General features: G+C 52.0%; 1 protein-coding gene and 1 pseudogene across 2 annotated transcripts; both read right to left on the bottom strand.

The window, feature by feature from the left end:
• Window positions 1-187: 187 nt before the first annotated feature.
• BICDL2 (BICD family like cargo adaptor 2) lies at window positions 188-6,192 on the bottom strand. 2 transcript variants are annotated; one of them, XM_087815131.1, is made up of 9 exons: window positions 5,911-6,192; window positions 3,392-3,607; window positions 3,154-3,270; window positions 2,883-3,047; window positions 1,896-2,087; window positions 1,642-1,791; window positions 820-947; window positions 452-572; window positions 188-349 (listed from the first exon to the last, which is right to left on the bottom strand). In XM_087815131.1, the coding sequence occupies exons 1-9, from the start codon at window positions 6,190-6,192 to the stop codon at window positions 188-190; spliced, it is 1,533 nt and encodes a 510-aa protein (XP_087671257.1). The 2 variants fall into 2 exon arrangements, with proteins under 2 accessions (XP_087671257.1, XP_016066915.2); XM_016211429.2 differs by having other exon boundaries at window positions 2,901-3,047.
• A 6,413-nt stretch (window positions 6,193-12,605) lies between these two features.
• On the bottom strand, window positions 12,606-14,840 carry LOC107535830 (small ribosomal subunit protein uS10 pseudogene; annotated as a pseudogene).
• Between the last annotated feature and the right edge of the window lie 633 nt (window positions 14,841-15,473).

Below are 15,473 nucleotides of genomic sequence, written 5' to 3'. Positions count from 1 at the left end.
CTACCACCGACCTGGGGCCCCTGACCCTCAAAGTTGGGGTCTGCTCCCAATGAGCCCCTGCCCAGCCTCCCCGGGTTGGGAGGGTACCAGCCCCCTTTGGAAGACAATCAAGGCCCTGTCGCCCCGTTGGCCAGAAGAGGAAAGTGAGCCAGAGAGGGCAAGGGCGGGCAGGCCCCTTGGGCGGCGCTCAGGTCCTTCGGAAGAGGTTGCTGAAGAAGCCGCCGGCATGTCCAGGGCCCCGGCGCAGCGAGAAGCCGGGCGCTGGACGACTCTGAGCGGATCTAGCCGCACTCAGCTCCTTCTGGCGTTGGGAGCGCAGCTGCTGCCCGATCACCACTTGCATGTCATCCTGTGGGCGGGAGGTCGGCAGGGCGGGAGGTCAGCAGGGCGGAAGGAGCGGGTCAGCGCCGAGGCCCCGCCCTCGGCCCCGCCCCCAGTCCCCGCCCTTTACCTGCCAGGCCTCCAGCTCTTGCGTCAGCGCCACCTTCTGGCGGATGGTGCGAAGCAGCTCCCGGGAGAGGGAGTCCCGCTCCAGAGAGACACGGCTGAGCTCCAGGGACAGTTCCAGGGCCCTGCAAGCAACGGGGGCAAAGAAGTGGTTAGAGGGCATTGGGGCCTTAGCGAGCTTGGCAGCGGGGGTGGGCGGGGCCTCCTGGACCCGGGCGGGAGTGGGACCCTAACACCAAAACCAAGGAGGTCAGAGGGCCCCTGAATCGGAGCGGGGAAAAATTATATCACCAGTGAAGCCCAGAACGACCAGAGTGCCCTGGGACCTTTTTCTTGCTGGGGACGTAGTGGATGGTGGCAGAGGCAGCTCACTTGTTCACAGCCTTCTCCCTGTCTGAGAGGGCGCTGCTTAGGGCCTCCTCGGGGTCCTGCTCCCGCAGCTCCTTCTGCCTTTGCAGCTCCTCCCTCAGGGACTGTAGCTCTGCCCGCTGAAGCTCCACCTGTGGGCAGGGGGCAGAGAGGCAAGTAGGCCTCAGGGTCTCCAAGCCCTTGTTCTTCTTGGCAGCCCGGGCTTCAGCTCTCCCACCATCCTTCCCTTGCCTGCTCCACAAACACCCCACGCAGCTGTGACCCTGTGCTGAAGACGAATCTTCTGAGCCCCCAGGCTAGTGCAGAGCTACTTGGGTGGTATAAATCTGCAGGAAGGGTGTATGGTGAAGCATTGGGAGGTGGGACTAAGGGGGGAATGCAGTCTGGGAAGTCATCCTGGAGGAGGTGGCATACAGGCTGCCTTTTTTTTTTTTTTCCTTAAATCCTCACCCAAGGAAGTAGAAGGGAGAGGGGTGGAGGGGTATGGAGGGGAAAAGAGAGAAACATCATGTGAGCGAGACACATTGGTTGCCTCCTGCATGCACCAGGGGCCAGGGATCGAACCAGCAACCCAGGTATGTGCCCTTGCAGGTATGTGCCCTTGACCGGGAATTGAGCCAGTGACCTTTAAGTGTGCCAATGCTCTAACCACTCAGCTACCGGCCAGGGGCAGGCTGGCTCTTGAAGTATGACTGCAAGCTGGTTGGGATGAAGGATTATCCAGGTAGAGGGGGATTAGTGGAAAAAGGCTTGGAGTCATAGATGGAAAAGAGAAACTGACATTGAGAAGGGCTCTGCATCCAGCACTATGTTCCCCCTCCCCACCTCATCCTGCAGCTGGGCCACTTCCATCTCCTTCTCCTCCAGCATCTCCCCTGGGTTCAGGGATGCTCTCTTTTTGGGAGGCTCCAAGGTCTCTTCCTGGGGCGAAGACTTCTGACTGGACACCTCCTGGGTCTCCGGGGACAGAATGGTCTGTTCACCAAAGGAATTGGTCAGTGAGGTGTTGAACCTCATGGGTAAAGGAAGAGGGCTGGAGTCTGCAGCCCTCCTGGATGGTTCGTGGGCTTCGAGCTCACCTCGGTGTCTGTGTGTCCATCTGCAATCTGGTCCTGGTTGCTGTCAAGGCTATGGGCAAGCTCTGACTGCAGTGAGGCCCCGGATGTGTCAGCGTCCTGGAGGCGTGACACCTCCTCCAGCTCCGAGACTCGCCGCTGCAGCCTCCGCAGCATACTCAGTGCCTCCCTTGCCTCTGAGCGTGCGCTTTCCAGCTGTGGGCGGACAGACAAGCGTGCGGGGTCGGCCAGGTGCACCGGCTCCGGGCATCCCGCAGTGGGCCCACAGAGGGCGCTAGTGCGCTGTGCACCCCAGCTATAGGCGCCTGTTCCCCCACTGCTGGATCACCCAGCGGCATTGGGCTGTGCACTCCCCCTTAGCCTATACCAATTTCCTCACCTATAAAGCAGGGTGTGGGTGGGAACCCGGGCTTTAAAGTTTTCCATCACCCTCCCTCCAGCCGCACTCCATCAGGTAACTTCTCAGAGAGCCTGGCCCCTGACCAGTCAACCTTCTAACTCTTTCACTAGTTGATATCATCCAGCATTTATTGAGACTTCCTTTTAAGCAAGTGCTGTGCTCAGTACCTCACACCCTCAACAAAGCTCTGTACCATTACTACCCCATCTTACAGATTGGGAAACTGAGGCTGGGTGTTCCACAATATAAGAGATCCTGGGATAAGAACCCAGAAAATTTGACCCCAAAGTGCTGCTTCTTTTCATTTCCTTTTCTCCATCTCTACTGCCTCAGACCTGGTCCAGGTTCCCATCATCTCAGGCCTAAGCTCTAGCCTTGGCCTCTCCCGACCTCCCAGCTGCTTGGTTCTGATGCATCCTAAGAGTGTACCACCCTTGCTTAATACCATTCCATGGCTCCCACTTGTCCTTGGGTTAATGCCTATGCTCTTGTGGCCCAGCTGCTGGGGCTCCCAGTGACCCAGCTCTGGCCTCATCTCCCAGGAAGACCTGAGACAGTGGCCAAGGCCCCAGCTGGATGCACCCACACACCCCAACCCTACTGGTGACCTCCAAGTTGTGCTCCCGCCTCTCTCGCCGCAACAGCAACAGCTCCTCGTGGGTTGCCTGTAGCCTGCCCTGGCCCTTCTCCACCTCCTCACGCAGGCCTCGGATCTGGGCCTCCAGGTCCTGCCGGCGACTCTGCAGCATCTGGTTCTAGAGAAAGGTCTCAGAGCTGGAGGAGAGGTGCTGGGCCAGCTCCAGATAGCCCTCAGCCTAGCCTTCCTGGCTCAACAGGCCCCCAGCCCTAGCCAGTACTCACCTCCCCCTGCAGACTTTCCAGTCGTGTCCTTAGCTCTGCTCTGGCCAGGGCCTGGGTTTGGCACTGCCCTCGAAGGCCATCTAGTTCTCTCTGAAGCTCCTGCTCAGTCTGGGAGGCCTGGTGGGGGTGGGGAGAGAAGGTAGTGGAGCCCTCAGCTGGTCTAAGCCTCAATACCAATTGCAGGGCACCCACCCCCCAACTGGGACCCAGGAATATGGATAGGTCAAGGCTGTCCCACCTGGGCCAACTGCTGGCTGAGCCGTAGGTTCTGCTCGCTGAGTTCTCTGAGGGCCTGTGCGCGTTCTCGTCCACTGTCCTGCTGCTCTGAGCGTTGTTCCCCAAGCTGGGCCCGCAGGGCCTCCACATCCCCCTCCAGCTCAACAGCCCTGGCCTCCCACTCAGCTCCCCGTGCTGCCAGGCCCCGGCGGAGCTCATGGTTCTCCTGCTGCAGCCACTGTGGGGGCCAGGATAGAGGGTCAGAGACAGAGAGGGAGAGATGAGACTTGAACGGACAGAGAGACCCAGATGGAGAAACAGAGACCTAAAGAGAGACTGAGGGAGCCTGAAACAGGCTTGAAGGCAAGAGACATGAAGGAAGCAGGCAGAGAGCAAAATGCAGAGTCAGAGAAAAGGAGAGCAGGCGGGGTATAGTAGAGAGAAGTTTCCAGGCCTAACAGGGCTGACCCCCAGCCATGGGGTGGGGCTCCCTGATGCCCACTCACCTCTGGCTGCTGCCTGGGCTTCTGGACCCGATGTCGCAGGCGCCGTTTCTGGCGCCTGAGTCTGGCAGAATTTAAGCCCCGACCCATGGCCTCACACAACTAGGGGCTCTGGAGGTTCAGCTTCTGCCCAGCCTCTGCTCAGGCCCTCTCCCCAGCTCCTCCCAGCCAGCTCCCTCTAATTAACACTGGCCAGCCCCACCTGGGCCCCATGCCTCTTCCTGCCCTCCCCAAAACCTGTCCAACTAGTGGGAGGACAAGCCTGGCACACCCAGATACCCAGCTTGGGGAGGCAGGCAAGTCAGCCTCCACTTTCTTTAGATTCTCAAAGCTGGAAGGTGATATTAGCCACAGTTACAGTTATTAGCAGTACTCCCTCCAGGTCCTGTGCTAGTGCTTTACCTTTACTAGTTTATTTAATCCACTGGAGTCAGAATTAACATCCTTATTTTACAGATGAGGAAACCGGCTCAGAGAGGTAAAATGCCTTGCCCAAGGTCACACAATGAATTAGTGAGGCAGGGAAGCCAAGCTTTTAACCAAATACTGTGGGGACAACACATCTCTAAGATTAAGCCCACAGGATTGGGGTCCAATTGTCCTGGCTGGTGCCCAACTCTGCTGCTGCTTTGTGGTCAGCCAGGTCCCTTAATATCACCATGTCCCATCCATTCATTCATCCATCCAATATTTCCTGAGCTCCTCCTGTTTTGGGGTCTGGCTGTCAGCAGTAAGTGAGACCACAAAGTTCCCTGCCTCACACAGCTTAAAATCCAGAGGTCTTAGGCAAATGGACACATGTTTAAACTAGGTAGTTTTGGAGGGGACAGTAAGGGCTGTAAAGAAACCCTGGAAAGCGATGAAGAGGAGGGCGGGGGTGGAGGCTCCCTCAGTAGGAAGTGATGTCTGAATTGACTCCTGCAGGGCAAGAAGGAAGAGAGCTAAATGCAAGGAACAGTAAGTGCAAAGGCCCGAGGGAACAAACTTGGGTTACTCAAGGAACTGAAAAGAGCCCCCCCTACTCCCCCCCCCCCAGTAGGAGGGGTGGTAAACTGAGCTCAGGTCTGGGAAGCTGCCCACAGGGACTTTTAAGCTCTGGTGAGGAGTTTCAGTTTCATTCTAAATGTGATGAAGAGCCATTGGGAGATTCTGAGCAAGAACAGGAATGATCTGATTTGTAATTTTGGAAGATCCCTCTAGCTGCCCCATAGACAATGGGCTCCAGGGAGCAAGAATAGAACCTGGGAACCGGCGAAGAGGTGGCCACAGTGTCTGGGGCAGAGATAACAGAGGCTGTGACCAGATTGGAGGCTGCAGAAACGTAAGTGGATGGCCTCAGAATCTGGTTTAGAAGAATTAATAGGGCTCGCAGGTGTGGTAGCAGAGGTCATGAAAATGCTCAGGGTCTGGCCCTGCGGTGGGAAGCTGGCATGGGGACAGAGGCTGGCTGGTAGGGTCAGAATGAAGAGTGCCACTTGTGTTAAGATGCCCATTAGATGGCCTGTTGGAGAGGTGCAGGGGGTAAGCTACCCAGGTTGGGCTCAGGGAAGTGGCTGAGGCTGGTGACATGGGTCTAGGAGTTAGTGGTATCCAGGGTGTTTAGGGGCCAAATGTGACCCCAGGTGACAGTGTGGCTGACAACAGAACCTGGGCAGAGGGAAGAACTGTTCCTACCTCAAAGACTGAGTGGGAATTTACGGAGATGATGCATGGAAAGTGCTTAGCCCAGAGCCAGATGGGGAGGGGGTGCCCAGTAACTGTTGGCTGGGGTTGCACTATCCTGCTGAGGAGGTGGACTCAAGATTCAGAGAGGGCCAGCAGCTTGCCCAGGGTCACACAGCCAGGCAGGGGTCTGAATCCAGGTCTTGACTTGTCCTCAGAGCCCATCCTCTTAACCACCAAACAACACTGCCGGGGGAACTGGGCCCAGCCCTGAATTATTCCAGAAGCATCTGCCTGCCTGGCTTTCTGCTCCCTGCTCACCTGTCCTCCATCTGCCCACCCCTGCACCCTGCCGCCACCCCTGCTGCCAGCTCACTTCCTCACGCTCAGAGTGCTGGGTGCTCAGCGTCTCCAGCTGCCGCTGCAGCTCCTCATTGCGCTCCAGAAGCATCTTGCCAAGTTCTGCGGCCAACAGCAAATCTTTTTCCTTCTGCTGCAGCTGCAGGGCCAGGTCCTCGGGCTCCTGGGGGCCTGGGCCCCCTCCCAGGAATGAGTCCCGCCGCTCCAGCACGAAGGGGAAGAAGCCCTCATCACAGCTCGGGGAGGCGCCACCAGAGAACAGCTCTGGCCTGAAGCTTGGCCCTTCTGGGGAGTTCATGGTGCCTGCACTGCATATGGGGACAGGTAGGTATGTGGGACACTCTACTCTGCAGCCTGGGGTTTGACAGCCCCCCCTTCCCTTAATTCTTCACCTGTCCACTGGCCCCCCCAGTCTTGCAGCCAGGGCCTCCCTGGGCCATGAAGGGTTAATGATCTGTGTTTTGGCCACTCAGCTCAGTAATGTCCCCAGGGTAAACTGAGGCAGAGAGAAGCAGGAAATGGGCTGCCCTCTCTTCTGTCTCTGGCAGACATTCTCTGCCCCCAAACAACCTTTTCCCAGTGCTCTGGGACACAGGCCACCCTGCTGACATTTCCTGCTTCCCTCTTTCTAGAATCCAGGTGGATTCTGGCTCCCAGCCCCTCACCAGCTGGGAAACTTCTCAGAACCTAGGTTCAGAGGAACTAAGGACTCAGGGACAAGTCTAGACCCCCCTCCTTCCAAGAATACAGGGCCTTGGGGACGTAGGTATCCTGACGCCTTAGCCCCCAGCAATTCAGCCCTCTCCTCTTTCAGAAGCCTGGGTTCCCACCTCCTTGGGACTCAGATGCCCTCCCAGGTATCCCGGCCCTGGCCCTGTCCTCCTATTTTCTCAGGAGCCAGGTGTTTTGTTTCTTACCCCTCAGAACTCAGGTGCCGACACTCAGCTGTCCCCTCTGGAGTGTTGGCACCAGCCCTCTAGTTTCCCAGGGCCCAGGCAGGGCGAGGCAACAGGTTGTGCCAGCTACTGCTGTCCTGCCAATCCAGGTTCCTGTTTACTCCCTGGCCCGCCCCTGGGGACAGGAGCCTGGTGGCACTCCCCTAGGACCTCCCAGGGCCTAGCAGTTCAGGGACTCCAGAGGGAGGGGACACACCACACAGGGGCTTCCCTGGCACACTCCTGCACTACCAGTCCTCTGGGGTACCCTCCCCAACATACGCACACTTGTCCCTCCCTTTGCTCCCCTCACCAGGTGCCCAAGCCCCGTCCTACCAGCAGAACCCAGGTGTCCCAGCAGTCCCAGTCCAGCTGCCCTCAGTCTGGATCCCAGGGTCTCCCTGACTTGGCCCTGCAATTGGACCCCCTCTGAAGATCCCAGTGCCTCGCTCCTCTTTCCCCTCCCTGAACCGAGCTGCCCTTTAGTACCTCAAACCAGGCGTCAGGGCCCCTAGTCCCTCTGAACCCCCAGCCCAGCGCCCCCTTCCTGCCTGCCTGCATCCCGAGGCCTCCATCGCCCAGCCAAGCACACCAACCGGCCCCTGCTCTGTCCCGCCCCGTTTGTAGGGCCCCTGTCCTCAGCGCCCCCTAGGCTCTCACCCCACGACGCCCGGCTCCTGCCGAGATCCCCGCCGTCGGATTCCTTCTTCCGGAGGCGGCACCTGGTGCGCGGTCCACAGGTGAGGGGCGGTGCCCTGGGCGGGGCTGGGGCGCCCCCTGGTGACTTGAATGGCCAGGCAGTGCCCAAGAAAAGTCACCTCAACTCAGGTCTGAGACACTGTCCCATCTTGCTGCCATCAGGAACAACAGGGCCCATTAATTGAGGGCCTACTGCGTGCAGACTGCGCTGAGCATCCATGTCAGCTCTATTCCCCTCACAACTGACCTATGGGATAGAAAATTATTTTCATTTGTTTATTTTTTCTTTATTTTTCAATATATATTTTCTATATTTTTCAAATTTTCAATGACATACACTATTATATTAGTTTCAGGTGTACAACATAGTGATTAGGTATTTATATACCTTTACAAAGTGTTCACCTTACAAAGTTAATAATTCTAGTAACCATCTGGCACCATGCATAGTAGTTATTATTGACTATTTTCCCTATGCTGTACTTTACATCTCCATGACTATTTAAAAAAAAAAAATCTTTATTGATTTCAGAGAGAGGAAGGGAGAGGGAGACAGAGAGAAACATCAATGATGAGAGAGTCATTGATGGCTGCAGCCCACAACCCGGGCATGTGCCCTGACCGGGAATCGAACCCCAATCACCTGGATCCTAGGTCGACTCTCAACCACTGAGCCACGCCCAGCAGGGCATGACTATTTTTAAAAAAGAAATATTTTTATTGATTTTAGAGAGAGAGGAAGGGAGAGAGAAAGAGAGAGAAACATTGATCAGCTGCCTTCTGCACACATCCCAACCAGAGATCAAACCTGCAACCTGGGCATGTGCCCGGACCTGGAATTGAACCAGAGGACACCCACCCAGCTGTGCCACACTGGCCAGGGTATTACTATTTTTATAGCTGGCAATTTGTACTTAATCCCTTTCACCTTTTTCACTTACGCCCAACCCCCCCTCATCTGGTAACCATCAGTGTGTTCTCTGTGTCTATGAATGTGTTTCTTTTTTGTTCATTTATTTTATTTTTTAGATTCTATAGATAAGTGAAATCATATGGTGTTTGTCTCTCTCTGACTGATTTCACTGGACATAATACCCTCTAGGTCCGTCCACGTTGCTGCAGATGGCAAGGTCGCATTCTTTTTTATGGCTGAGAGATATTCCACTGTGTATATGCACCACCTCCTCCGTATCCATTTGTCTATCAATGGAGAGTTAGACAATCAGACAGACAGGTAGCCAGGTCTTAGCTATTGTAAATAACACTGCAGTGAACATAGGGGTGCATATATCTTTTCAAATTAGTGTTTTGGATTTCTTCGAATAAATACCCAGAAGTGGAATTGCTGGGTCATATGGCAGTCCTATTTTTAATTTTTTGAGGAATCTCCATACTGTTTTCCATAGTGGTCACACCAATTTGCAATTCCACTAACAGTGCACAAGGGCTCCCTTCGCTCCACATTTCTGTCAACACTTGTTCTTTGTTGATTGATTGGTTTCTAAGTCTGTTTTTATTCATTTTAGAGAGAGAAGAAGGGAGAGGGAGAGAGAGAGAGAAACATCAATGATGAGAGAGTCATTGATTGGCTGCCTCCTGCACACCCCCTACTGGGGAGCGAGCCTAAAACCTGGGCATGTGCCCTGACCGGGAATCGAACCTGAGACCTCTCAGTACATGGGACAATGCTCTACCAACTGAGCCACACGGCCAGGGCTCTCTGATCTATTTTATTTATTTATTTATTTATTTATTTATTTATTTATTTATTTATTTATAAAATATATATATATATTTTAATATATCTTTATTGATTTCAGAGAGAGGAAAGAGGGAGAGAGAGAGATAGAAACATTAATGATGAGTCATTGATTGGCTGCAGCCCACAACCCAGGCATGTGCCCTGACCGGGAATCGAACCCCAATCGCCTGGATCCTAGGTCGACGCTCAACCGCTGAGCCACGCCCGGCAGGGCTCTGATTTATTGATGATAGCCATTCTGACAGATGTGAGTCGCTATCTCATTGTGGTTTGGGGTAGGAAATTATTAACAATTATAGTAACAACAAGTCTAATACATATTAAGCACTTTGCTAAGTCAGATCTTTTACAGGCACAGCTTGTGTACTTTTATGTTATCCTAGTGAAACAGGAACCACTATTATGCTCATCTTACAGATGAGGATGCTGAGGCTCAGAGAGGGTCTCACTTGCTTGGGGTCATATGGACAGAGCTTGAATGTGACCTGTAGAAGTGTGACTTTAGGGTATACTAATTTCCATGCTGCGGGGGAGGACAGTTACAGTGACTTGCCTGTGTGGCTCCCAGTTTGGGCCTCTCAGTTCCCAGGCTGCGCAGAGCTGGGTGCTGGGCTCCAGTCAGGGATAGAGTCTCAGGAATGGACGCTGGAGGATCCAGGGCTGGGTTCCAGGCCCAGCCCAATGCAGCCTGGGCATTCAGGCGATGCCCCAGCCATGCCTTGTGGTTTGTCACAAGTCTCCTCAGATTTCCAGGGCTCCCTAGGTTCCTGTCACAGGGACTCCTGGCCTGCTGAGCAGGCACAAATGGAGGGCTGGGAACAGTGGGGTGTTTTAGGGGCTGCGACTCCTGAGCCCTGAGGCTGGGACAGGTTTGCTGCCACTACAGAGTAGAGGGGCTAATTCCTTAGCAAAAGGGTCTGAGGGCTACATTGCCCAGCAAGGCTGCCATGTTGTCTTGTGGCACTTACGGGAATAGCTTGGTGGACTTTGCAGGGCTGGACATACCCCAGCCTCCCCTTGGTGCTCCCACCTGCCCACCTCCAAATGCCAGGGTCCCCATGGGCCTGACCCACACTCACTCACACTGAGCACACCTTCCCTGAGTGCTCCGCCTGCCGGGCAGGGAGCTGGGCTCACCTGGAGATTACGTGGTCAAGGCCTGGCTCCCAAGAGGTTCCCAGTCCACCCAGGAGCTGGAACAGGTGTCAACCCATAAACCAGAAATGAACCAATAAAACAGTACAGCAAAGGAACTTGGCTTATGGGTGCTAGCTACATCATATAGCCTCAGTCCAGATCCCAGTTTGGCCACTTATCAACTGTGCGTGCCTGTGTTGTTCAGCTGATTAACCTCTTCAGCCCTCAGTTTCCCCATCTGTAAAATGGGGGTGACAGCTTCTACCTCATAGGGTTGTGAGGATTAAATGGGAGTGAAGTACAAATACTTAGGCCATGCTAGTGATCCTCAGCCTGGCCATAGGAGGTGACTCACCACGCATGTTATGATGTGTTTTATCCTCATAGCAATTGGATGAGTTCATACCTTTCAAACAGAAAACCAGCTCAGGGAGGCGAAGTGATAGGCCTGTGCCTACCTGGTAGGCCCTTGCCTGGCTCCCAACCCCAGTCGCTCTTTCGACATTTGAATCTGGCCCTCAGCCTCCCTGCTGAGCCCAGGAGGAAGATGGATAGGCGAGGGCAGGGTAGCCCCAGAGAAGCACGAGGGAAACTGGCATATGTCCAGGTAAAGGAGGCAATGTCAACCCAGCCGTCACATGTTCCCCAGTCAGCACCCAAACAAGCTGGCTCCCTGGAGTCTCCAGGCCCATGCTCAACCTGGAATTCCCCCCCCACTTTCCCAGCCCCTGCTGGGCCTCTGGGGTCCCAAGCCTCAGCTTGTGGTCTCCTCCCTGGGGAAGCCTTCAGGGACCTCACATACCTTGGGCAGTCTATGTGGGGAATCCAGAGGTCAGCAGAATACCCCACTGCCCACCCCGCCCCCACCATCGAGGAGACCCAGCGGGAATGGCACAATTCCAGACTGAGGGGCCTCCAGGCTTTTATGACATATACAAAGTCTGTGGACCATAAGTAATATTGTTGGGAGCATTTAAAACCTTTATATAAAATATTCCACATTGAATGAATTGTTCTGCAGCTTGCTTTATCCATTTAACTTGACATTTCCAAGTTTTTCCCCAACTTAAAAATCAGCTTTATTGAGGTAGGTATTTGTTTTCTAGAGCTGCTGTAACAAATTACTAAACAACAAAAATTTGTTGTCTCATAGTTCTGGAGGCCAGAAGTCCAAAATTGAGATATGGGCAGGGTTGGTTCCTTATAGATGCCCCTAGGATGAAATCTATTCTATGCCTCTCTTCTAGTTTCTGGCGCTGCCAGTAATCCCTGACATTCCTTGGCTTGTAGACACATCACTCCAATCTCTGCCCCATTTTCACTTCCCCTCTGGGTCTTCTCTGTGACCCTGGGCCTCATACTGCTCTCTACTTTTTCTTATAAGGACACCAGCCATTACATTTAGGGCCCATTCTAAGTCCAGGATGATGCCATCTTGAGACTTTTAACTTACATCTGCAAAGACCCTATTTTTAAATAACGTCCTGTTCTCGGGGACTGGAGGTTAGGACTTGGACTTATTATTATTATTTTTAATCCTCACTCAAGGAGAGAGGATATTTTTCCATTGATTTTTACAGAGAGCGGAAGTGGGGGGAGAGAGAAACATCAATGTGAGAGAGACACATCGATTGGTTTCCCCCCCCCCCAGGAGCCCCACAAGCCAGGGATCAAACCTGCAACCCAGGCGTGTGCCCTTGACTGGAATCAAACCTGAGACCCTCTGGTGCACAGGCTGATGCTCTAACCACTGAGCACACTGCCCAGCGCTTGGACTTATCTTTTCTGGAGACACAATTCAATTCAATACAAGGAATAATTTTTATATAATAAAGTTCATCAATTTTAAGTGTTTCATTTGATGAGTTTTTGAGAAGTATATGCAGTAACATAACTGCCATCACAGTCATGATATAGAACACATTTTTTATTTATTTTTTATTTTTTTAAATATATCTTTATTGATTTCAGAGAGAGGAAAGGAGAGGGAGAGAGAGAGAGAAACATCAATGATGAGAGAGTCATTGATCAGGCCCCCACATCAGGCATGTGCCCTGACCAGGAATCGAACCCTGATCGCCTGGATCCTAGGTCGACGCTCAACCACTGAGCCACGCCCGGCCGGGCTAGAACACATTTTTTTAAAACCACTGATAGTCAATTTATTAAAAAGTTGATTTAAACATCTGCAGTGATGACTTTAACCTTGACTCCTCGCTCAATACTGGTGGGAGTAGCCTGCTTAACAATCTCAGGGCTGTGTAAGTCCATGAGCCACTTGTGGATCCTCACCTGAAAATGGTCCCAAGTCTTAGAACCTTTCCCACAGGGAGTTCTTGCAGTGATTGCCAGAGTCTTCGAAGACATCTGAACTGGTCCTTTCACTTTGAGATTCTTTCCCTTCATGCCTCTGACCATGTCAGCACAGAGCTTCTTCAAAGAATTTATGCTGTGGCTGGTTAGAGTAATTCTAATTCGGCGAATTGCCACCTCTGGTTCCATGGGTGTGTTTGCAGGATCTTTAAAAGCCACGGCCGAGGTGCAGCTTCCTGACCCACTTGTTCCTCTGTGAGAATGAGCAGCGGTGAGTCAGGAACAGGAGTGGGCAGAGCGTCTTCCTCAAAGAGCTACAGAGCACTTTCGTGACGCATAAGTTCCTTGTGACCCTCTGCAGCCCATCTCTCTCCACCCCAGCTTCCGGGGGTCACTGATCTGCTTTCTGTCGCTATCATTTTGCCTTTTCCAGAATGCTCTCTAAATGGAAGCATAAGTAGTACGTGGTTTTTGTGCCTATACTATAAACTTCTTTGGTAAGTTTAGCATAATGCTTCTGAGATACATCTGTGTTGTATGTATCAGTGGAACCAATAGGTTTGAAAATTTTCAAACCTAAAGAAAAGTTGCATTATATTCAATAATATAATGAATATTATATTAGACTCACAATTGTGAACATTTTGCCACATTTGCTTTCTCTCTCTTACGCTACACACATGGCCACACATTTTGCTAACCGTTGGCTACTTCAGTTTCTTACTCAGCATCTCCTGAGGATACATATAGTCTACATAAGCACATACCATTATCACATGTGATAAATTAGACATTGGTAAAATACTGTAGATACAATAATCTTTTTTACTGTTTATTACAGGAATGCCCTTTTTAAATGATTTTTAAAAATCCAGGATCCCATCAAAGATCACATATTACATTTAGCTGTCATTTCTCTTTAGACTCTTTTAATCTAAAATAGTCCCCATGTCACCCCGTCAGTGTGGCTTAGTGGTTGAGCACTTACCCAGGAACCAAGAGGTCACCGGTTCTATTCCTGGTCTGGACACATGCCCGGGCTGAAGGCTCAATCCCCAGTAAGACGCATGCAAGAGGCAGCCAATGGTTGTTTCTCTTTCTCTATCCGTTTCCCTTCCTCTCTTTAAAATAATCAAGCCCGGCCGGGCGTGGCTCAGCGGTTGAGTATCAACCTAGGATCCAAGAGATTGCGGTTCGATTCCCAGTCAGGGCACATGCCTGAGTTGCAGGCTCGACCCCATGGGGGCCGTGCAGGAGGCAGCCGATCAATGACTTTCTCATCACTGATGTTTCTATCTCTCTCTCCCTCTCCCTTCCTCTCTCTGAAATCAATAAAGATATATATATATTTTTTTATTTTTATTTTTTTAAATATGCCTTTATTGATTTCAGAGAGAGGAAAGGAGAGGGAGAAAGAGAGATAGAAACATCAATGATGAGAGAGTCATTGATCAACCCCACAACCGGGCCTGTGCCCTGACAGGGAATCGAACCCTGATCGTCTGGATCCTAGGTCGACGCTCAACCACTGAGCCACGCCCAGCCGGGCAAGATATATATTTTAAAAATAAAAAAATAAAATAAAATAGCCCCTGTGCCTTCTTCTGTGTCTTTCAGGATATTGACTTTTTTTGAAAAAAAGAATCCAGGCAGCTATTTTCCAGAAGGTTCCTGAGATTTATCCAGGATGATGCATTTTGATTTTGTTTGTTTGTAATAACTGTATGGCATTTCATCCAATGTCTGTGCCTTACTTTATTTCTTCACTCTCCTACCAATGAGCACCTAGTTTGTTGGTACTTTTCCAGTGTTATAAACAACATCCTAATGCACATCCTTTGTTCGCATATTTGCCTGGACACATTGGTGGGAGTTTCATGGTACAATCCATCTAGAAGTGGAATCAGTGGGGAGAGGCGTTCCCATGATCTCTTGCTGTGTAATAACCATCCCACAATTTAGAGGCTTAAAACAATACTTGTGTTTTCTCTCTCACAGTTCTGAGGGTGGGCTGGTTTTGCTGGGGGTCTTGCTGCTGCTCCTATAGTTAGGTAAATAGTAGCCAGGGCTGGAGTCATCCGAAGGTTCCTTTGCTCTCATGTCTGGTGCCTGGGCTGGATGGCTGCATCGGCTGAGGCCAGACAGCATTTTTCTGTCTCCATTCAGCTCTGCCTGTGGCCTATGTGGATTTCTTCACAGTTTGACTATCTCAGACTTTTGACATGGCAGCTGACTTCCCTCAAAGAGAAGTTCCAAGAAGCTGCAGGTCCCCTTCAGATGCAGCCTTGAGGTCCCAGAACCATCACTTCCATGGCATTCCACTGGTCAAGCAAGTCGCCGAGCCAGCCAGGGTTCAAGGGGAGAGGATTCAATTTCACCTGTTAATGGGAGGAGCAGCAAAGAACTTGCAACCATCTTTTATCTACCACAGAGGTTATGCTCTTCAGCTTTATTAAGCATTGCCAAACTGGTTTCCAAAGCATACATACTAATTTATACTCTGTAATAAAGAGTGTGACTCCATTTTTGATGTCTGACTGCTGACAGTCTTAAAGCCCCAAGCCTCCCTCTCCACCTTGTGCTCCACAGCCAGGCAGGATGGAGAGAAGGCCCTGTGCTCCTTCCCTCGCACGGGAGGGAAACTGAAACCAGGAAACCCTGGCAGTGTGGAGGGGCCCTCAGCCCAGCCTCACTCCCTAACCACAAGAAAAGCCCCTCTTTGTTTTTTCAAGC

The sequence above is a fragment of the Miniopterus natalensis genome, chromosome 3, assembly GCF_054644295.1.
Source record: "Miniopterus natalensis isolate mMinNat1 chromosome 3, mMinNat1.hap1, whole genome shotgun sequence".
NCBI lineage: Eukaryota > Metazoa > Chordata > Mammalia > Chiroptera > Miniopteridae > Miniopterus > Miniopterus natalensis.
The sequence above is the reverse complement of the archived record's forward strand: the minus strand, read 5'-3'. Positions and strand labels throughout refer to the sequence as shown.